The sequence below is a fragment of the Schistocerca cancellata genome, chromosome 10 (genome assembly GCF_023864275.1).
Source record: "Schistocerca cancellata isolate TAMUIC-IGC-003103 chromosome 10, iqSchCanc2.1, whole genome shotgun sequence".
In the NCBI taxonomy this organism is placed as follows: Eukaryota; Metazoa; Arthropoda; class Insecta; order Orthoptera; family Acrididae; genus Schistocerca; species Schistocerca cancellata.
In genome coordinates this window covers 227,516,794-227,541,678 of record NC_064635.1, presented here as the reverse complement: position 1 = coordinate 227,541,678, position 24,885 = coordinate 227,516,794, and the positions used below count along the sequence as shown (strand labels likewise).

General features: G+C 43.6%; 1 protein-coding gene across 3 annotated transcripts in view; it reads right to left on the bottom strand.

Annotated features, from left to right (window-relative positions):
* Window positions 1-10,705: 10,705 nt before the first annotated feature.
* LOC126106588 (arylalkylamine N-acetyltransferase 1-like) overlaps window positions 10,706-24,885 on the bottom strand; it is a 101,449-nt gene continuing 87,269 nt past the window's right edge. For all 3 annotated transcript variants that reach the window (XM_049912934.1, XM_049912933.1, XM_049912935.1), the window contains exons 4-5: window positions 23,268-23,392; window positions 10,706-10,917 (exon numbers count right to left, since the gene is read on the bottom strand). In XM_049912934.1, coding sequence (XP_049768891.1) covers window positions 10,716-10,917; window positions 23,268-23,392 — 327 coding nt within the window. In that variant the 3' untranslated portion in view covers window positions 10,706-10,715. The remainder of the gene's footprint in view (window positions 10,918-23,267; window positions 23,393-24,885) is intronic.

Below are 24,885 nucleotides of genomic sequence, written 5' to 3'. Positions count from 1 at the left end.
TCTTCTACTGTATTTCTTTCCCCCATTCCTGTCAATTGTTCCCTTATGCTCTCCCTGAAACTCTCTACAACCTCTGGTTCTTTCAGTTTATCCAGGTCCCATCTCCTTAAATTCCCACCTTTTTGCAGTTTCTTCAGTTTCAATCTGCAGTTCATAACCAATAGATTGTGGTCAGAATCCACATCTGCCCCAGGAAATGCCTTACAATTTAAAACCTGGTTCCTAAATCTCTGTCTTACCATTATATAATCTATCTGATACCTTTTAGTATCTCCAGGATTCTTCCAGGTATACAACCTTCTTTTATGATTCTTGAACCAAGTGTTGGCTGTGATTAAGTTATGCTCTGTGCAAAATTCTACAAGGCGGCTTCCTCTTTCATTCCTTCCCCCCAATCCATATTCACCTACTATGTTTCCTTCTCTCCCTTTTCCTACTGACGAATTCCAGTCACCCATGACTATTACATTTTCGTCTCCCTTCACTACCTGAATAATTTCTTTTATCTCGTCATACATTTCATCTATTTCTTCATCATCTGCAGAGGTAGTTGGCATATAAACTTGTACTACTGTAGTAGGCATGGGCTTTGTGTCTATCTTGGCCACAATAATGCGTTCACTATGCTGTTTGTTGTAGCTAACCCGCACTCCTATTTTTTTTATTCATTATTAGACTTACTCCTGCATTACCCCTATTTGATTTTGTATTTATAACCCTGTAATCACCTGACCAAAAGTCTTGTTCCTCCTGCCACCGAACTTCACTAATTCCCACTATATCTAACTTTAACCTATCCATTTCCCTTTTTAAATTTTCTAACCTACCTGCCCGATTAAGGGATCTGACATTCCACGCTCCGATCCGTAGAACGCCAGTTTTCTTTCTCCTGATAACGACGTTCTCCTGAGTAGTCCCCGCCCGGAGATCCGAATGGGGGACTATTTTACCTCCGGAATATTTTACCCAAGAGGACGCCATCATCATTTAATCATACAGTAGAGCTGCATGTCCTCGGGAAAAATTACGGCTGTAGTTTCCCCTTGCTTTCAGCCGTTCGCAGTACCAGCACAGCAAGGCCGTTTTGGTTAATGTTACAAGGCCAGATCAGTCAATCATCCAGACTGTTGCCCCTGCAACTACTGAAAAGGCTGCTGCCCCTCTTCAGGAACCACATGTTTGTCTGGCCTCTCAACAGATACCCCTCCGTTGTGGTTGCACCTACGGTACGGCCATCTGTATCGCTGAGGCACGCAAGCCTCCCCACCAACGGCAAGGTCCATGGTTAACGATACCAAATAAGAACAAGTTGCCTTCGACGTTACGTCATGCCAAGCGCTGGCGGGGTCGAAGGGGAAACGCTAACAAAACCCGAGAGCATGCCGCTCTGAGGGTCTTGTCGGATCTTGTCTGGTCGGGTCGAGTAGTTAGAGAGTGATAGCAGCAGCCGACTTGGGCTGAGGAACGGGCTGTAGGCAGGCAGCCTGAGATCGTCGCTGGAGTGCGTTAGGGCGTAGCCGCGGGGCTCTAACGTAGGCTGCTAGGAAATATTGCAGAGCTTCTGGTAGGCAGTCGGAACGGTGGAGTAAGTCACCGTCTCTGTATTAGACTTGGCGTTCCTGTGAATGCAATCACCGCGCAGTTAGGGTGAGCTGTATTTATTCAGAATAAACTGCAATTTGTTAAAGTTATCAAGACTTTAATTCTACCCGCTTCCTAGCCTTGTACCTTCACACCAGGGATTTCTACATCTTAGCCAGATCAAAAAGTCTCCCTCTCACTAAAGTCAACCGGCTAAATCCCATCCAAAAACCGTGTCGCTCAATCCCTCGCAATACCCACGCTTGGGACGCGACAATATGTTACTTGTTAAGAAGCAATATTTAACATCTCTCGTAGTTAGTTAACAGGGACAATAGGTGCTGGGTAGGAATTCGCGTCTGTTAAAAATGTTTGCGTTATGTATTTTAAAGTTGATATTTGCTACTGTGTAAAATCGAGATAATCACTCTCTGTATGCCTAATCAGGAATGACTGTTAGTTTCTGTTAGTCACGAAATCTTTGCTTAGTCTGCATGACCTGGGTTTGAATCCATATGCAGAACGAGACGGTTCGTCGTGTCATTTGAAGTTCATACATATTCTTAACTAGCTGCTCGTGAATAACTTAAATTTTTAATGTCATTTTATGTTAAATAATAAGTACGGTATGTTAGTTTGAAGAGGAAATCATGAGTACGACGAACTTACTACGTGCATTACCTATCTGACGTAATAATGAGAGTGGTAATATTTCAGGTATGTCATTTATTGTAATAAATGTGAGCTTACAAGCCTTACGGACATTGTTACCTGTTTGTAGTATCATAGTATTATTTTACATGTAGAGTTATTGCGATACAGAGTAGTGTTTTCTAGTGGGGACTTGTTGGAACCATTTTCAATAGTCAAACGACTGTACCAAGGAGTGATTAGAGGACCTGCTAGACAACTGCATTATGTGGGTTGCATGTGAATCAGGCGAAATGCAATTCAGGTCGTTCGGATACTTTTGATCACGGCTGTACGTGCAAACGTGAATATATATTTATACAAGATCACCAGTTTTAAAAATAATAATTAGTTTGTTACTTATCCAGGGAAATTACGCCAGAAGAAAAAGCCAAATCTGCACAGTTGTCAGATGGGTCCGATCATGAACTGTGCAGTGGTGACAGTGGGGAATCGGACGAGGAGGTGGAAATAATTCAAGGTGGTAAGCACAGCAGCGATTCTGAGGAAGGCATACTCTCTGTTACTGAAGGTGACAATAGTGATTAGTGTGAAAATGGAACTGTGGAGCATTTTTTATTGGCGGGGGGAAAGTTATGAAGTGGAGAACAAATGGTTACTTCAACCAGAGTAAAGTTTTTAATATTTATACCAATGATCAGCTCAATACAGACCACGTCAGGCATTTCATATTATACTGATGATAGAGCAGCGGCTGCCCAAGGAAAGATATATGAAGAGGTAGAAGAATAGTTGACTTCATCTTTGGATACACTTTATCTTTAGCATGCCAACGATCTAAGGCCAAATCCCAACAAGGCTCAAATGTGCACATTTAACTTATGAATAGAGAAGCACAGAGCAAATCTGACACGTGGCAAGGCAAAAGACTTCAACAATGCTCAACACCTTTATAATATATTTCTGCTACTGTTGACCATATACTGTCCTTCAAGAAACATTGCCATAACACCAGGACAAAGGTCACTGCAACGAACAATGTTTTTAGGAAGCTCACAGATACCACCTGGAGAGCTAGTCCTCATGTCCTGAGACTGCAGAATATGCCTCATCCATGTGGAGTGCATCTTCACACACCAAGCAGGTTGACACTGCAGCCAATGAAACCAATGAGGCCAAATCCAGTCGACACACATAACCCAACATTGTTGGAACAGTTCCCCCCCCTCCCCCTACTGTCAGAAGAGCATTGTTTCTGTGGCGACAAGGGTAAAACAAATCAATGATGCCGATGACCCACTGCATGATCATCAAGCCCAAGCCCATCGAACAAAATCCAGCAAGAGCTTCATCATTATGACTCGACGGCTGAGGGAGCCTCATTGTCAGATGGAAGAGTAAGCTGCCATCACATACCCCTGCAAAGGAAGAGCTAACCCAGCAAACTATCTGCCCTACTCACTTTGGACATCAATTACCATTCTTAGGATGAGGATTCCTCTCAGTAAGATCAACATGCAAACACAGGACATCCTTCCAGCTAGAGACATGCAGTGCTAGTGCGGAACAACAAAACATCCGGGCTACTACTTAATTATATGGCCTCCACTGGAACAACTTTGCACAACACAGGGCTTTATGAAAGCAAATAACAAGGCTATCACAGTTGCTATGTTTTGTAAATGCTGACATGATACGAAAATGAATGAACGACTCCAACTACAATACTTTTATGCTATTTTCACCCACGTATATTCGTACTTAAATACTGACTAACAGGAGACATGAAAATCGATCACAGATTCAGGTTCATGGCCAAAGCTCCCAAGAAAGCAATGTTTGAAAGGGGTTTATAGCTGCAAGCTGATGTTGAGCATCATAGGTAGAGCTCACCTGATGTATTGTACATTGCCAAACCAAGGAAAGTAAATAGCAGATTTATTTTCGAAGAATATTTGCTGATGAGGAAAAGCTCTTACACTACTCTTTGGGGCTATGTGAGTAGTGGAGCAAAGCCATTCCTGGGATAATTTATGGGATAATTATGCACATGAGCTGTCACTTTCATCTTCACCCCCAACACACTGTCTTTGGGATGACCTGGACCTTTACTTTGGTGGAGGTAAGGGTGACCTTGGATGTGACAGATCATTTACATAATTATCCCATAAAATGCACAGGAATGGCTTTGCTGCACAGCTTACACATACACAACTTCTAATAATTTTCAACTGCATTTTGAGTTAAGTGAACTAAGAGGTGCTTAGTTTGTCATAAAACTTACCTCTAAGGGCTAGTATCAGTAGTGAGATATTTCTTGAATAGTTTATTTTTTATCAACAATTCCACCAAACCAGTTGATTCAAAAAATTATTTTACATCTACTGCAAAATTATCTAACCTCATATACATCTATCTCCACATTTACCACAAAATGGGCAATGAAATCTTACCTTTAGTGATGTTTCAACTGGAAAAAGAAACGAATTGCATATTATGACACAAAAAGCTTTTAGTAGTTGCATACACAGTACTAATGTTAGTGAACCTATTAATATGAGACCTACTGTTACAATGTACACACAAACCGTGAACTTGCCTAATATCATTCAAAAAGTAGCAGTACTGAAGAAGTGAGATGACTTTAGTTATATTGGTTGACTCTCATTCAGTCACAATCCCAGTGTTGATATATCTGCATTCATGATTTTTTTTAGAATGGCTGTTTCTATTAGGGTCTATGAAATGTCACAATGCAGATCTGACTATCTGTTTTATACCTGTCAGTCGCTTTCAGCTCAGCATCGATCAGTACACCTTGCACAAAATCGCACACATGCATTGCATAAAACAAAAAACCTTCAAAGTTGAACATTCACTCATTAAAGAGAGAAGTCACCATTTGTATTTGCTATCGATTCTGTTGATGATCAAAAGTGGATGTTATATTTTCTTGTTAGACTGAAACAACGCTATACATGGAAATCTTATATGAGTATAGACTGCAGCTCTCTTCGCCACCACAGTACATTTGATAACACCAGAAGCGTCTTAACTAGTAAAATGAATCAATGGATCCAATTAAATTGTTTCTTAGAATGTGACAATGTGCTGACTGATTCTCACAGGTACATGTACCCATATCGAAAGTACCAGCGAAGTGTAAAAACGTCAGAGTGCAGCTGTTCACCTAGCTAGACATTCAGCTTTTGTAAGCAGCTCCTTCAAATCATTGTGTTCGATAGCACTCACAGGCATAGATCAAGAACTGAATCGTTATGTTGACTTACCACTGTTATGGTTGAAGATTTAGGTGAATAGGAAGAGTCTTAACAGAAACATCGGCAAGAGCTCGAATTTGACTTTATAATTAAAATATACTGTGAAGCAAGGAGTTACATTTACTTAAAGAACCAGACAGTTTATTCTAAAAAGATGGTAGGACGTAACTGCATGGTTTAGTCACAATGTGGCCACTGTCTATATTCGACATTAATATGTCATAACATCACAGACTGCAGGTGGCAGCACTAATGCGGGAGGGGGAGGGGGTGTCTAGAGTGTGTTAGGGGGAAAACAATGCCGTCATGGTATTGTGGAAACAGAGCGGTCTATCTGACATCCAAAAGTGCATGATCACTGGCTTTCAGACCAAGGGCGGAAGCATTTCCGAAACGGCTAAGTATGTAAACTGTCTTGTGCTGCCATGGCTAAAGTATACCATGCATGGAAAAATGGCAATATCTGGGACCAACGCCCAGGCAACCGTGGTGCATCATGACTCATAGACGACAGGGGTGAACAGCAACTACGGAGATGTGTACAGGTGAACAGACATGCAACTGTTGAGCAACTGACTGCCAAGATGAACCAAGGGGGCAACCAACAGCGTTAACGACCTTTGAGTATACATTACTGTTTATGACTTTCCATCAGGCACCTGGTTCGTGCATCCATGCTAACTGCTGTTTATTGGCGACAAAGGCTGGAATTTGCATGCCAATACCTCATCTGGATGTCTACTGAGTGGCAACAAGTGGCCTTTTCAAGTGAGTCACATTTTATGTTCCATCGGAAAGCAAACATCCTGCAACCATAGTTGGAAATATCCAGGCAAGGAGTGAGAGCATTATGGTCTGGGGAATGTTTTCGTGGCATCCTCTGGGTGATCTCAACATTCTGGAAGGCACGCTGGATGAGCACAAGTATGCCTCTATCCTTGGGAACCATGTCCACCCCTACATGCAGCTTGTTTTTCCTCAGCACAATGGCACTTTAGCAGCAGAACAACGAGTCACACAGCTTCCAAAGTGCATATGTGGTTCGAAGAGCACCAGTATGAGTTTACTGTACTCTCCTGGTCAGCAAACTCCCTGGATTTAAATGTAATGCAGGATCTGCGGGACCACCTCAGTTGGGCTGTTGGCACCATGGATCCTCAGCCGATAAACCTATCGCAGCTGGCATCAGTGCTGGATTTTTCATGGCTTCACATCTCTGCTGGTACCTTTTAGAACCTCGTTGATTCTCTTCTTGCACATCTCACAACGGTCGGATTCTCTCAGGTGGTCACATTTATGTTACTGATCAGTGTAGTATTTACCACCAAATTCCATAGGTCCATAACGATCTTCGAAAGGTTACAAAGTGAACATTTTCAGACATTTAAAAATCATTTTATTATAGGAATACATCCATGTACATTGACTTATTTGACACCACTGGAGACTGTTTCTCACCATGGACTCTAGAAAAGTAAGTTGATGCAGGGATGTATTCTTAAGCTTTTGTACCAAATGTACCATTTTACATACAAGAAAACAATATAAAAAAGAATTTACTCTAAAATAAGTGTTTCACCTAAGTAATAATTCACGCAATAACAATCAAACATTTGTCAAATACATATATTTATTCATTTGTTTATCGCATAGATAGATACCAGGTCCCGTGCAGAAGTTACATAGCCTAGTTCGACAGGCATGCACAGATGCCACATCAATATTTTAAGTGGTGAAGTATGAGCAACTTACAGAAAAAATATTTTTCATTTGTTGAAGTTTTTGATATGATTGATAAACCGCTATTTTACTCAACGATCTGCTTAGATGATTCCTAAGAAATTCGAAGAGACTAGTATCTGAAAGGTAGTCATCAATAGTGCAAAGGTGAAACTAGAGTAGTATTAAATTAGTGTATATGGTAATTATAATTATTTTTTTCTACTTGAGAATGATATACGAGTGATCATAGGACAATGAAACGTGCTAGAAACACTTGTAAGGTCATGCAGAAAACAAAACGAATAAACTGTTGAAAGAAACGTTTCGGTTTCCACACGAGAGGGTAACATTTGTTAGCTGCGTACCACGTTTCGTTCCAGGTTGCAAACGTTGCTCAATGTGACCATTATCTACATCCAAAACAGCCCAAAACAGCACTAGAGATTGCTCTACTGTTGCCCGAAACAGCTCAGGTGAGATGGTAGTCACCTCTCTCTCTCTCTCTCTCTCTCTCTCTCTCTCTCTCTGTGCTCATCTTCAGTCTCTAAGGTGAGTTATTAAACCCTGTCCTTGAGATGTAAACCCGCAGCCAGAAGTCACTCAGGCTCAGATCTCGTCATCTCGGTGGTCACACCGTTTAGAACAATCGGCCAACAATTCGATTTCATCCAAATGTATTGCGGAGTAACCGAGTGACCTCATGAGCAATGTGAGGTAAGGCTCGGTCGTGCATCATAACAGCCAAGTCCAAAGCACCTCCCTCCTGTAGAGCATTTTGGTATGGCAGATTACAGAGACGTATGGTGTTCATCCTGCATACTCTTGGTTCTTGCGGTCCAAGTTCCACAAAAAAGAAAAAAAAGGACCAAGTGTCGTAAACTTCAACCTTGCAAGAAACGTTAGAGCAAAGGCTGCTAGAATAACTGCGTCACGTGGCAAAAGTTGGTGAGCCAGTTTGTTCCGATATCATTTGACAACTGTTTGCAGCACTTTTCGAATGGTAGGCCATAAAATGTCCAGGTGTCCTGATACAGCTCGTGCACCGCGTGAAGGCTGCGCATTGCGTCCACCATTCTCAACTACGGCAACAGTAAATTCAACATCTGTGGAGCTAATGGCGGTCAGCATCACCCAGAAGCAATTCCGAAATCGGCAGGTAAACCGAATCGTTTTTGAACACTGGCGCAGTAAGACGACTTCTTCGTATTCCCTGAATGCGTCTACACTCGCGAAGAGCATCAGCACTATTACTATTATTTTGATCGAACATCTAATAACCGCGATATCGACGGAATGTTAAATCTTGACAAAAACGACTTTATACGAGTAAGGCCCTGCTCACCTTGTACAGACGCTTTTGACTGTCTGCTTGTAATGCTACACTACTGGCCATTAAAATTGCTACACCACGAAGATAACGTGCTACAGACGCGAAATTTAACCGACAGTAAGAATATGCTGTGATATGCAAATGACTAGCTTTTCAAAGCATTCACACAAGGTTGGCGCCGGTGGCGACACCTACAACGTGCTGACATGAGGAAAGTTTCCAACCGATTTCTCATACACAAACACCAGTTGACCGGCGTTGCCTGGTGAAACGTTTTTGTGATGCATCGTGTAAGGAGGAGAAATGCGTACCATCACGTTTTCGACTTTGATAAAGGTCGGATTGTAGCCAATCGCGATTGCGGTTTATCGTGTCACAACATTGCTGCTCGCGTTGGTCGAGATCCAATGACTGTTAACAGAATATGGAATCGGTGGGCTCAGGAGGGTAATACGGAACGCCGTGCTGGATCCCAACGGCCTCGTCTCACGAGCAGTCGAGATGACAGGCATCTTATCCGCATGGCTGTAACGGATAGTGCAGCCACGTCTCGATCCCTGAGTCAACAGATGGGGACGTTTGCAAGACAACAACCATCTGCACGAACAGTTCGACGACGTTTGCAGCGACATGGACTATCAGCTCGGAGACCAGGGCTGCGGTTACCCTTGACGCTGCATCACAGACAGGAGCGCCTGCGATGGTGTACTCGACGACGAACCTGGGTGGACGAATGGCAAAACATCTTTTTTTTCAGATGAATCCGGTTCTGTTTACAGCATCATGATGGTCGCATCCGTGTTTGGCGACATCGCGGTGAACGCACATTGGAAGCGTGTATTTGTCATATCATCTGGCGTGATGGTATGGGGTGCCATTGGCTACACATTTCGGTCACCTCTTGTTCGCATTGACGGCACTTTGAACAGTGGACGTTACATTTCAGATGTGTTACGACCCGTGGTTCTGCCCTTCATTCGATCCCTGCGAAACCCTACATTTCAGCAGGATAATGCTTGACGGGCCTTTCTGGATACAGAAAATGTAATCACATGTCAGTTCTAGCATAATTTATTTGTCCAGTGAATACCCGTTTATCATCTGCATTTCTTCTTGGTATAGCAATTTTAATGGCCAGTAGTGTAGTTTTTCGCAACTACAGTACCAGCGCCCAGTGGCGAGTCATCGACGCTAACACTGCTAACAACGCGAATCCTGCACCACACGATCTGAACATGTTTCTCATGAAGTCTGGTACCCATATGGTATGTAGTTTTTCACCTCCACTGGCTCAAGCAGCGGCAGTTTAATTCTAATCACCCAGTACATCCAAGTATGGTGTGCCCTGATAATACTGTTGTTCCCAGACATATTACCAGATTGAACAAAAAGCTACATATAACATACTGGGCTGAACTATGCGTAAAAGAAATATTGCACATGTATTTTACCAAACATCATGAGAAATAAACATCAACTAGTTTAACAGAACGCATTAGACGTGTAGCTAGTTCTACTTTCCTACACACTCACGAAATCACTGGGTTTAAAGTAAAAAGTTATGAAGAATCCTGCAAGGCACAATACCAAAACAGAGTTTCTGATGAAACCTTTGAGTTTTCTGAGTATACTGGATCTGGATTTCCAGATGCTTATTAGCGATCTGTTAGAATGTGAGTAGCACAAGAAAACACCATGCATTGCCAAATACAGTTTTTATATAATCTGAGCTATAAGTATAAAATTATAATGTACTTATTTGTAACTTTTCACTTCTGCGCAAACAACGACAAGAATACTGTGATAAAACATTGTTTCTGTTTTCCAGATATCTATTTTCTGTGAGAATATCAGACTAACAGTATAACTGGAAGTGAAAATCAAAACGTGTAGCAGTGTACGTGAATGTAAACAACGAGTCTATTGGTTAAAGATTTATATTTAACTATGGATAAACATAACTGTCTTTATTTACTGATGTATAGTCAACTTATTCCATAATACTTCAAATTCTACATACATTTACCAGAACAAGGTTTGTTAATGCATCTGTATGTATATGTATGTATGTGGGTACACAAGGACTGGAAAGAGCCATCAAATAACTAAGCATTGACATCAAGACAGATAGAATTTTATTAGAGGTACAGTTAATTTAACTTTTGAACGTATGTCGCAAGTTCATCACCAGATTCTTTTGTGGGTGGGAAAACTACTTTTCCATCACGCTGATAAGTATCATATTTGATGGAAAATATCTTCTTGAAGCCAAAATACTCACAAGCTTTCATGGAATATATACTAGTGCAGTCAGCCCTCATCAGAGATATCCCTTTTTCTTTTCCCATTTTTCTGTAAAAAATAATAATGTAATGAACGTGTGTGAAACAAGTTTCAGAAGCATATACATTTTTTGTTGTTGTAGCCTATAAGAAATGAATGAAGAAAGTTTAATGGCTGAGTGAATTGGATGTCTGTTCACTAATAAAAGGATGCGATCTTTCAATTTGACCTCAGCCATTGCCAAGATTTTTATCAGTTGGTCTTCTGATGAAATTATTTGATCAGGTATTTCAATATGTAATTCTTTCTCAGTCAACTTTTTGAGTGTAGCCTCTCAGAAGAATTAACCGCGTGCCAGATTAGCACTGAAACCCAGATATTTTGAGCGTCTCATATCGTGAATCCTGTTTAGTATATAGTTTCTCAGGTAGCGCATATGTTACAGTAAACTAGAAATAGTAATGCGTTTGAAATGTTGAGAAACGTAGACTTTTTCTTAGTCTTGATAATGTGCACTGTTACAGAACACTACCACTTTGAAAATAATGCATGTGAAACCGAAGTTTACTATAACATTGTCTGTAAGACTGTCCCATTATGTATCATATCAAACAAGAAGTAATGCGTCTGAGTCACGTTATTCAAACTAAGTTACACTGTCTGCTACAAAAAAGCGCTGGCAACGTCTGGTGTACTTCGCAGAAGCCCAGTGGGGTTAACAGTACCGCGTTCACTGGAGGCTGGTAGTGTTCATATACAGCGCCTGCGCCTTGTTTAAATTTACGATAAAAGTTGTTTTTTGAAGACACTGTTATATTTTTGACGTTGCTAGACTTACTTTTTTTGCCTTACAAATCAAATACTACTCTCTAAGAAAGTATCCCGGTGCCTTGCACAAAAAGGCAACGGGTGTAAAATCACCATTTAAAACTGTTTTTGAAAATATCTGAAGAATTACAAATCAGGTTAATAAAAGGCATGAATAAAAATAGTTCGTCTCAAAGAGTCTCAGGAGGCAGGAGAGGAACTAGCTCTGGAATCTTAAATAAGAACCCCCATATCTTATTGCGGATTAGGATCCTCCGGTAAAAAACAAGCAAATTTTCTTTATTAAAAATATTTTTCGCCACGTGATACATGGCGCTGTAATCCACAAAAATCAAGATCGGTTAGAAACAGTTGAAAATGATATCATCTCAAGAAACACGTTATATTAGGATCTCAGGATGTTAGAAAGGTGGTTACTCTAAATCTTTTGTGAGAAAACGGGCTGTCATAGCAAACATCTTGGCTTCATCAACACTGAGGATTCTATACAAACTTACAAGATATGTAGACAGGCAGAATACGGCGCTGCGGTCGGCAACGCCAGTGTAAGTATCTGGCGCAGTTGTTAGATCGGTTACTGCTGCTACAATGGCAGCTTATCAATATTTAAGTTAGTTTGAACGCAGTGTTATAGTCGGCGCGCAAACGACGGGACACAATATCTGCGAGATAGCGATGAAGTTGGGATTTTCTCATAGGACCATTTCACGAATGTACCGCGAATATCAGGAATCCGATAAAACATAAAATCTCCGACATCGCTGCGGCCGGAATAATATCCTCCAAGAATGGGACCAACGGCGACTCAAGAGAATCATTTAACGTGACGGAAGTGCAACCCTTCCTCAAATTGCTGCAGATTTCAATGCTGAGCCATCAACAGGTGTCAGCGTGCGAACCATTCAATGAAACATAATCGATATGGGTTTTCGGAGCCGAAGGCCCACTCGTATATCCTTGATGGCTTCACGGCACAAAGATTTACTCCCCGCCTGGCTCCGTCAACACTGACATTGGACTGTTGATGATTGGAAACATGTTCCCTGGTCGGACGAGTCTCGTTGGAAATTTTTTCCAGTGGATGGACGTGTACGGGTAGGGAGACAACCTCATGAATCCATGGACCCTTCATGTCAGTAGTGGACTATTCAGGCTGGGGGTACTGTAATGGTATAGGGCGTGTGCAGTAGGAGTGATATGGGACCCCTGATACGTCTGTATACGACTCTGACTGGTGACACGTACGTAAGCATCCTGTCCTATCGCCTGCATCCATTCATGTCCATTGCGCATTCCGACGGAGTTGCGCAATTCCAGCAGGACAGTGCGACACCCCGCACGTCCAGAATTGCTACAGAGTGGCTCCAGGAACACTCTTCTGAGTTTAAACACTTCCGCTGGCCACCAAACTCTCGAGACATGAAAATTATTGAGCATATCAGGGATGCCTCCCAACGTTCTGTTCAGAAGAGATCTCCACCACCTCGTATTCTTACGGGTTTATGGACAGCCCTGCAGGATTCATGGTGTCAATTCCCCCCAGCACTACTTCAGACATTAGTCGAGTCCGTGCCACGTCGTGTTGCAGCACTTCTGAGTTCTCGCGGGGTCCCTACACGATATTACTCAGGTGTGCGAGTTTCTTTGCCTCTTTAGTGTATTACATAGCCAGACAGTTCATCTATTCCGGGAATCGAGGATACTGACGATTTTTGTCTATTATCGACATTGATACGGGAAAGATAACGGTCCCAGACATCCCAAGACTCTTGAGAATGTTTTAAATCCAAATTTGAAGTCTGATAACAAGTGGAATAAGAATTTCTTTTGCATTTGATGTAATTAAAAATACCAATTTCAGATTTTTCCGGTTGCTTGTGCACTTCAACTCTGCTTCTTGTCAAATTTCATGACTAGCTCAACGGGAAGTACCCTGTGGGTTTTGATGAGTGGGTTTTTGAGTACCAGAATATGTGACATAAATTACTATATCTTTTTACACACTGACTTAGAAAATTAAATTTTTATCCCATTATGGCACCATAGACCTTACCATACAATACAAATTTGTACTCTATAGTCTACTCGTTCCTGAGATACACAGAACAGATAGACAGACAGACAAAGCGATCGTCTAAGGGTTCAGCTTTCACGGATTGAGCCACAGAACCCTAAAAATACACTCCTGGAAATTGAAATAAGAACACCGTGAATTCATTGTCCCAGGAAGGGGAAACTTTATTGACACATTCCTGGGGTCAGATACATCACATGATCACACTGACAGAACCACAGGCACATAGACACAGGCAACAGAGCATGCACAATGTCGGCACTAGTACAGTGTATATCCACCTTTCGCAGCAATGCAGGCTGCTATTCTCCCATGGAGACGATCGTAGAGATGCTGGATGTAGTCCTGTGGAACGGCTTGCCATGCCATTTCCACCTGGCGCCTCAGTTGCACCAGCGTTCGTGCTGGACGTGCAGACCGCGTGAGACGACGCTTCATCCAGTCCCAAACATGCTCAATGGCGGACACATCCGGAGATCTTGCTGGCCAGGGTAGTTGACTTACACCTTCTAGAGCACGTTGGGTGGCACGGGATACATGCGGACGTGCATTGTCCTGTTGGAACAGCAAGTTCCCTTGCCGGTCTAGGAATGGTAGAACGATGGGTTCGATGACGGTTTGGATGTACCGTGCACTATTCAGTGTCCCCTCGACGATCACCAGTGGTGTACGGCCAGTGTAGGAGATCGCTCCCCACACCATGATGCCGGGTGTTGGCCCTGTGTGCCTCGGTCGTATGCAGTCCTGATTGTGGCGCTCACCTGCACGGCGCCAAACACGCATACGACCATCATTGGCACCAAGGCAGAAGCGACTCTCATCGCTGAAGACGACACGTCTCCATTCGTCCCTCCATTCACGCCTGTCGCGACACCACTGGAGGCGGGCTGCACGATGTTGGGGCGTGAGCGGAAGACGGCCTAACGGTGTGCGGGACCGTAGCCCAGCTTCATGGAGACGGTTGCGAATGGTCCTCGCCGATACCCCAGGAGCAACAGTGTCCCTAATTTGCTGGGAAGTGGCGGTGCGATCCCCTACGGCACTGCGTAGGATCCTACGGTCTTGGCGTGCATCCGTGCGTCGCTGCGGTCCGGTCCCAGGTCGACGGGCACGTGCACCTTCCGCCGACCACTGGCGACAACATCGATGTACTGTGGAGACCTCACGCCCCACATGTTGAGCAATTCGGCGGTACGTCCACCCGGCCTCCCGCATGCCCACTATACGCCCTCGCTTAAAGTCCGTCAACGGCACATACGGTTCACGTCTACGCTGTCGCGGCATGCTACCAGTGTTAAAGACTGCGATGGAGCTCCGTATGCCACGGCAAACTGGCTGACACTGACGGCGGCGGTGCACAAATGCTGCGCAGCTAGCGCCATTCGACGGCCAACACCGCGGTTCCTGGTGCGTCCGCTGTGCCGTGCGTGTGATCATTGCTTGTACAGCCCTCTCGCAGTGTCCGGAGCAAGTATGGTGGGTCTGACACACCGGTGTCAATGTGTTCTTTTTTACATTTCCAGGAGTGTACATTAAGTCTTGGCAAATCGCACGAGGTCCACGAATTTCGAAAAAAGTGCTCTGCGCATACTGTATGAACACTAATTCTATACACATCACCGCCGGCCGCGGTGGTCTAGCGGTTCTGGCGCTGCAGTCCGGAACCGCGGGACTGCTACGGTCGCAGGTTCGAATCCTGCCTCGGGCATGGATGTGTGTGATGTCCTTAGGTTAGTTAGGTTTAAGTAGTTCTAAGTTCTAAGGGACTTATGACCTAAGATGTTGAGTCCCATAGTGCTCAGAGCCTATACACATCACCAATCGTTATATCAGGAAGTAGGATGGATGGCTCCCAACTGCTTGAACGTTTGTAGATAGATACAAATAGCAGCCTATGATGATTTTGTTTCACAGATATTTTTCTCTGATGAACGAACTTCTACGAATCGTCTATCAACTAAATCGGCATTATATCGATTATTAATCCCCACTGGTTAAGGCAAATTGAGCGTCATCTGCGAAAGAAATTATACCAGTAATGTCGACAAAGTAAAGCAGTTTTCTGCTATAAGGAACCTGATTTTAGTTAAAGATTTCAGAAGAATAACCTTTCTAACCTCCTGAGACCCTAATCTGATTTGTATTTCTTGGGATCCTTTTTTCAACGGTTTTTAACCAATTTTTATTTGTGTCAGTTAGAGGACGGAACGAAACTGACGGCAAATACACAAGTTACGTATTTTTTCCCAGAGAATCCGAGTATGTAGTAAAGAAAGGGGATTTCTTTTTAAGATTTCCAAACTGATCCCTCACCCCTTAGAGTTTCGACGGAGGGTCGAGTTCTAGATGAACAACTTTTTTCCGATGCTTTCTCAAATTTTATTTGTAGTTTTGGAGTTATTTCCAAAAACAGTTTTAAGCGCCTCACCCCGTATACAGGGTGATCCAGCTGCCCCTACTGCCGTCATCTTATGCAACCCCCAATGTTGTCATAAACAAGAAGCGAGATTTTCATATTCTCTCGCTCGCTGCAGAATTTCCTTGCAGGAAATTTAATGTAGTTAAATTTTGTTCTCTGATATGTTTTCGCTAGAAGCTGTAGTTTTCGAGTTATTCAAGAAAAACGTACAAAAATGACCTTCAGACCCCCCATACCCACACTCACGCCCCATCCCTCAAGAGTTCTAGTATGTTGTTCATGGCACTCCCTGCTACCACTGTACAAATATTTCTGATAGCACAAATTATTTCCCACATTCGACCTGTTTTGTCTTCATTGACTGGCCTTATTACGCCACGCGCTTATTTGAGCACATACAAATTGTAAAGTTGGAGTATGTGTAAATTTTACCTAACGATTTTGTGAATTTTACTAACATAAAAAACAATTACATCGTTGTAATTGTCGGCCTTCAGACTACGAAACTACTGTGCTTGTAAGATTTGAGTCTAGATCGAATTGCCAACGTAATTAGTTGTATCGTAACGTTTACATAAGTCATATTTCGTTCGTTACTCTTACCGACACGTTTAAATTAATAGTGTTAACGAAGTAGCCAACTACGCCGGAGGCGTAATAGCCAACCAAATCTATAGAGATAAAAAATGATCGAATATTGGGAATAGTTGGTGGAGTCGCAAATTTTTGTACAGTGGTAAGAGGAAGTGCCTCAAACAACACCCTAGAAATTCTGACTGATGAGGGATAAGCGAGAGGTGGAGGTGCGTTTGGACGTCACTTTTGTACGTTTTTCTTGAGTAACTAAAACTGTTGCCATCGGCGAAAACATATCCTAGAAAAAGCTCTATTCACTTTTTTTTGTCTAGGACTAACAGTTTGCGCGTAGTGAGCAAGTGAGTATGAAAATCTCGAGAGTGGTTTACTACGGCAAGGTATAACATTGCGGGTTGCATAAAACGACAGCGGTAGAGGCAGCTGAACCGCCCCGTATAGGGTCGGCAAAATACGAACGTCCAGTGAAATATTTAAAAGACTGACGCGGAATTCACCCGGCCTATGAACAGCAGAACTGTTCCATCACGTAATATGCTGGAAACCGTGATTTCGATGCACCAATCGTTTCTGTCACATATCTGCGCACGCGCTTCTCTTACTTGCTCTGCCCTGAGTACGCCATGACGTTTGAGTGAGGAGAGCAGGAATGTACAGATGTAACAACAAAAAACGTCACTCACGATGAAACAGCACGTGTTCTCTGTCGAGTGTTATGCAAAGCGTAATTCGAGGAAGGCGTGTGCTGAACTATTTGCACGAGGAGTTACGACTTTTAGTGTTTTGCAAAACCTCCAGCAAAGTCTGCAATGCAAAACTTAGCTGCAAAATGCCGCGAAACCGGCTTTGAAGCCTGCCGAATTGGCCGAGCGGTTCTACGCGTTTCAGTCCGGAACCGCGCGACCGCTACGGTCGCAGGTTCGAATCCTGCCTCGGGCATGGATGTGTGTGATGTCCTTAGGTTAGTTAGGTTTAAGTAGTTATAAGTTCTAGGGGACTGATGGCCTCAAAAGTTAAGTCCCATAGTGCTCAGAGCCATTTGAATCATTTAAACCGACTTTGAAGCGAAAAAACAGTAATTGTCTGGAAAGTGTTCGAACACCAGAAAGGGTTGATCGATGGAGTGGCTGGGGTCAGTTTCATCTTGTCCACCCCACACACATCATTATACCTCTTCCTACTCTTTATAACAGCTTCGAAGCCTACATACAGTGGTCAAAATAAATGTTGCATCTTGCTTTATTGTTAATACTAGAGGTAATAGGAAACAAAACCTTATTCTGCCCTGTCAGGTAGAGGCATAAGAAAACAAAAATAAATGTAATGACATTTCCGTCTGATAAGTACAAACAGACAGTAAAGATAAAATTTTACAAAATATTCCACTGCAAGCATTATAGTTTCTTCTCGCATTTATTTTGTGTAACACATTGTTCATGAAACAAATTCAAAATAGTACAATGAAGGCTTTCACAACCAGATGTTTCAGGTGCTGAAAATTCTTCTAGGTTGTATGGCGGTGGTCCGTGCAACTCTTCTATCCCGGACGTTTCGTCCAAGGCTACGTTGGACATCTTTGGAAGTGCTCCTGGTTGTGCTGAGTCTTTCCGACTGACGAGTCAGACGTCAAAGAGCAGCCTAAATACCGTGGAAACTGGGCGTGGTCTGGATTTCACGCGATAGCAGAGATAAACCTAGTCAAAGATAAAATATAACATCAAAGGTAAAAACTTCTCATCGATTCTGTAGCGACACTGTCCATATATGACACTCAGCGATATATGGACAGTGGCGCTACAGAATCGATTAGAAGTTTTTATCTTTGACATACTATGATCGATAGTTATATTTTATCTTTGACTAGGTTTATCTCTGCTATCACGTGAAAGCCAGACTATGCCCAGTTTCCAAGGTATTTGGGCTGCTCTTTGACGTCTGACTTGTTAGTCGGCGAGACTCAGCACAAACAAGAGCATCTCTGAAGATGTCCAATGTAGCCTTGGACGAAACGTCAGGGATAGAAGAGTTCCATGGACCACCACCATACAACCTGAAAGAATTTTCAGAAGCAGAAATTCAAAATAGAACAATGGAAAAGCCAGGATTGAAAAATGGCAATATTAATGAAAAGGACAGACTGTTATTCACAATATAGCATAAATATTGAGTCACAAAAAGACATAACAAAAGCTCCACTAAGCACTAAGCTTTCAGGAAAAGGTCTTTTGTTGCTCGCCATATAGCAGAGATATTGAGTCATGGAAAGGCATAACAAAAAGACCACTAAACACTAAGCTTTCTGGAAAGTACTTCTTTTGAAACAGAAGACAGCATATACACACATATTCACGCACAAAGGATTTATTAGAGAAGGGGCGGGGGGCTGTCGTAGCAGCCAGAGAGGTGGCCCATATTTGAGTAAAAAAAAGGATTTGACATGAGGCTGGGATCATGGAGAATGGGAGTAGGTAGCCGCCCCCACCCGTCTTCCCACCAAGACAATCAGCAAGTTCTTCACTCAGGATACCCATATGGCCAGAATCCTAAAGGAAACCAACTGAACAAGCAGCATTGCCAAGATTGGTGAGAAGAGGTCGTGTTGGCAAAGCCCAGGAGGCGGTGGAAAAAAGCACCGAGCAATTCGCTAATGGCCACTCATTGTACATAACAAAATTTGGGTGAGTAAGGACTGCTTAATAAAGCAGAGGGGCCCCAATAGATTGCTATCAATTCCACAGTAAACATATTATATGTGGCAAACGAGAGATGGTGTTCCATGACAATAGAAAATGTGATCAGCGGATTTAGAGTCATCAGTGTAAAAAAACAAGAGGAAAAGTAGGGAAGATGGAAATCATGGTGGGGAGAAGTGAAGTGGTGCCCAACCAGTAAACCCATCCGATGGAGAGCAGCAGGTGGGTGCTGTCCCTAATCCACAAAAATAGGAGCAAGGGAAGAGTGAATACTTACGGTATAGAAATCAGCAGCTGGGACAGCTGAACCAAAAAGAGAGAGATCCCAGCATTAACCAGAAGACTACCAACAGGCTAGTGTGAAAGGCACCGGTGGCTAAATTGATATCACGATGTGAACTGGGTCCAAGAGGAGCAGTGTGGAAGGGGCAACGGATCAACAAACTTGACAACCATAGTCCAGACGAAACAGATGTCCGATAAAGGTGAAGAAGAGTTGAACGATCTCTACCCCAAGAGTTGTGGGCAAGGCAGTGAAAACAGCCAACCTACAGATGGCAGATATGGATCAACCAAGTAAGCTGGCTGTGAAAAGGAAGACCCAAGAAGTGGAACTGGGGGACCATGGTCAGGTATTGGGATTTGCAGTAGAGCTCCAGATCATTAGTACAGCGACAAATTCATTACCCTTGACTTAAGGGGAGAGAACATATTGAAGTGCACCAGATGGCACCCTGAACCTGTCATTCCACAGAGGCTCAGAGTGGGAGCTAGTCCAGATACAGAAATCATCCACTTACAGAGCAGAGTCTCGTGAAGACCACAAGTTCATTAATAGAATGAGAAGAAGGACACATATAGAGCCCTCTGGAATGCCGTTCTGCTGTGTCTGTGGAGAGATGAGAACAGTGCCGTTTTTTGTCACATTGATCATTCAGAGCATTAAGTAATGGGAGAGGTGCCCCAAAGACCTTACTCATGGAGTGTAAGTAGGATTTGTTGGCATGGAGCTGTGTTGTAGCCCTTATGAAAATCGAAGAAACGTGCAGCAAGATGGTGTAAACAGTACCTGGGAGGTATATAGAGGGGAGTCAGCGCATTTGAAAGCCCAGCAAGGAAACCTGGCTATCAGGAGGCTGTAAGGGAATGAGAGAATGAGTGGGAAATGGTCGCTGTCACAGAGGTCATCGTTTGGCGACCATTGTAAGGAAGCAAAAAGTGGAGGGGAGGTAAAGTGAACGAAAGATAATGACAGAGAAAGTGCCATATGTGGCACTAAAATGAGTAAGGGAAGCATCATTAAGAAGGTATGGGTCATGGTCTGCAAAAAATTGTCAATGAAGAGCCCCAAACTAGACGAAAAAGCACTGCACGTGCATTAAAATCCTTAAGCAGAAGGAAGGGAGGGGAGAAGTAGCTGAAAGAGGGCATTTAGTACACCAGCTGTAGGTGGCCTGTCATGAGGCAGGTAGAGACTGCAAACTGTGACCGCTGTGTCCAAGTGAACCCAGGTGGCAACTGCTTTCAATGTGGTACCAAAGGGGATCCGTGTACTAACGACATTTGTATGTACCAATATGTGAATGCCACTAGAAGCCCTCAAAGGGCCGACCTGGTTCCGACAAAGCATGGAATCCAGGAAGGGTTGGTGAGTGAGCATCAGTAAAATGAGATACCTGGAAAGTGACACAAGCTGCTTCGTAAAACGAAATAAGGGATTGAAACTCTGGGAGCTGATGGTAGTACTCGTTACAGTTCCACTGAATAAGGATGATATGGGATCCGAAAGTAAGCTGAACCAGCTGGAGCCAATCACACTATCGGGTCACAATCCATCACCAACTAGGACAGGGTGACATCCATAAATGAGAGGTCAGACTCAGGTTTTTCTTCTCCTTCTCCTCCTTCATAGGTTAAGGAGGGCAGGGCACTGAGGAAGAGCAGGCTTCTGCACTTCTGGAACTGAAAGAGAGCAGGTGACCTTGGGATGCATAGATAGTGTGTCCCGTGGTCGAGTTGTGGCAGCAGGCCTACAGCCTGGGAGACATGAGGGAAGGGTCCTGGTAGGAAGCCCCATTACCAGCAGGCATCGAAGAAAGACACTTCTCCTGATGGGGAAGGGAAACAGTACCTGCAGGGCAGGGCGTGGGGTGGGACTTGAGTGAGGTGGAGGGAGGAGGGGGAAAGGATATAACAGAGGCATAGATGTCATCGACACATGGTGAAATTGGTCATATTTCTGACGAGCCTGAGCATAGGATAAATAATCAAGGAACTTATACACCTGTATCTTCTTCTTATAAACCAGGCAGTCTGGCGAACGTGGTGATGGTTCTGACAATTAACACATACTGGCGGTGGAACATGGGGGCTCCTCCCATGGAATGAGTTTCCACATTCACCACGTAGAGGGCCATCGTACATTGGGAAGACATAGGCCCAAAATGCAAGCACTGACAACACATCAAGGGTACCGGGACGTACGGATTCATATCACACCAATAACACATAACCTTGACCGTCTCTGGGAAGGTATATCCCTCAAATGTCAGAATAATAACGCCAGCAACAGAGTGATGATCCTTACGACCTTTCTGAACACATTAAACAAAAAGAATGGCCCACCTTTTCAGACTGGTTCAGAGTTCCTCAGCAATTTGAAGGATGAGGCCCCTATGAAAAATGACTCTCTGAAACACATTCAAGGACTGGTGAGGAGTAATGAACACAGGTACGTCGCCAAGACAGTTACAAGCACGAAGGCCTGCAGACTGGCTGGCAGAAGAGGTTTTAATCAACAGCGAACCCAACTGCATCTTATTGAGAGACTCCAATTCGCCAAATTTGTCTACGATATTTTCCACAAAAAGTAACGGCTTGGTGATGGCGAACGTGTTCCCGTCAGTGATAGTGCGGACTAGATAGTGGGGAAAGTGTTTCACCCCAAGCTGACGAGCTTCGCCTTCCTCCCATGGTGTAGCCAGGGAAGAGAAGACTGCAGGGTCATATAAACAGTTTAAATATTCCATTAACAACTGAAGAGATAGCCATAGAAGAACGTCCAGTTTTGTGGAGCTTAATACATTTCACAGGCAAAGAGGCAAAGCATCCACCCTGATACCATCCAGTCAGTTTGGGGGCTCTTGTCGTGGGTGCCACCCAGCCATGACAAGAGTCTGTCAGAGCGGCCACTGCTGGGCGTTCCGATGCTCCAGAATGACGAGCAATCTCTCCTAGGCATACACAGGGACGTGGGGAGGCAATGCTTCAGGCATCAGAAGTGTGATTCCTGTGTTTCCAGGGGGCTCGGTGACGTAGTGAGGTGGAGCAGGTCTATAGTGAGGGAGGAAGGAGGGAAGGAAAGGGAGAGAGGTGTCCACATCATAGGTGCTAGGGATGCTTCACCAAATGGCTCACAAAGCTATGAGGACAAAATGTAGACATGGAGGTCAAACCGCAAAAGTAAATCAAAGATGCCAAAAAGGAAGGTTGAAAAAAAAAGGCAAGGGGAACAAAATCTGAAGGAAGACAGGAAACTATGTGGATAGCCAGGTCATCATAAGTAAGTACACCGCGACAGGGGGAGGAAGGGGGAAAGGGGAACGAGCGAGAACAGGGAGGGAAGGGCAAGGGGAACGAAATGCAGCACAGGAAGGAAGAGTGGGCCCTGACAGCTTGGCGATCCATGTGTGCTTTGATTGAATTCACAGAAAAACCGTGAGCTCCTTGGGGGGGTGGGGGGGGGGGGGCGGAGAGGGGATCTTTATGAGGAACAGTATTCAGGAAGAGCTGTCTTGTGCATGCTACTGACCTGCTGTGTTCAATGAGATCCGTGATGATCCCACAGTGCCTTACTGCTGTATCAACGGATCCCCCGAGGACTTCCACCTGGTGATGGTCGATGTCAGGGTACATGTTACGAAGCTTCTCTGACACCTGCAATGCGCCAAATTTATTAATGACGCATTCACAAATGATACTTTACCTGCATGAATAAACACACTAACCTTACATTATGTGCTATTACAGATACTGATACAAGGTGTTTACACTTGCTTTAACCCATCTCTGCTGGGACCAGGATTGCAAGAAGGGCATACCCCTCAGATCATTTTTGCGTTTGTGTGCGTGCGTGCATGTGTGTGTGTGTGTATGTGTGTGTGTGTGTGTGTGTGTGTGTGTGTGTGTGTGTGTGTGCATGCGTGGGAGGGTGGTAAGCTTTCGGCGTCTGACGCCCAAGATTCCTGTATGCCATCTCCTCCAGTAATGTGTACACACTGCAGCATCTTAATTCGATAGTAGGAAGCAGGCTGTCCCACAGATTAGTGATTTAATTGATTGAGGCATAGACTAACCACATACTAATTAATTATCTTCTAATTTAAAGTTTATTTGTTTGTTTTATCAAACGAGAATACTATTGTTTGTATGGAAGAAATGACTTTCTGACTGCAGCTGGTGGCGAAAACATCACTTTCTTTATTACGATGAAATGCTTCTGCCATCTCTCTTAAGCAAAGGCTGTTAACAGTGAATGAAGATTTGCGTAAATTAACTGTCAAAGTAACATGTCCTTCGTATATAAACATGCCTTATAGCCCTGGTTCATCCATAATAAAAGACAGACGGATATTACTAACAACCGAAATGATTGCAAAAGGAAGGCAGGTCCTGCATACTCGTTTAACAAGAATCAACACACATGGGAAAATGCTAAACATAACGAACGTGTTTGTTCAGAATTAACGAAATGCACACGGAGTATTAAACAGCCTCAGTAACATATAACACGGACATTTCACGCGAAAGGTATAGGGAAACATAGTGTCAACGAAGTGTTACTTCCGGAGATCGGTACTGAATCGCCTTTAAACGATATGGCACAGATAAATGTTTTACCCGTGGTACAAGGGAGCTGATATTCGGACATGCACAGGAAATTTGACAAGTTAACGAGCAGGACGTGGTAACCCGATTCACTGTAATATACATCCACTCAGGAATCACGAAATGATTGAAGTAACTAAAATAAGATTCATCAGTACGCATATAAATAAACGTCTAAAGTTATCGTGACGTTGCTGAAATTCACAAGATGCCAGTCTGCTAATTTCAAACACCGAGTCGTCAATATAGCATTCTTCGCAGCACCAGAGTGGAAACGCAGTCTGTACTGCACCAGATTGTACTTCACCGTTATGTGACGCTGAATGTTTTCTGAACCCTGCGTATTTCGAATTCTGTCGTCCCAGACAAAAGAGCACCAAAACCGGCGCCAGCCAGCGAGAGATCGTGGCTATTTGTTGAAACGAGATTTGTCAGAAATCCCATCCACTCTTCTAATTAGTGCCAGAGAAGACCGTGTCAAAATTATTTGCGAAACAGTTTAACTTGACCTTGAAAAAGGGCGTGCCCTCGCAACAGGCGAG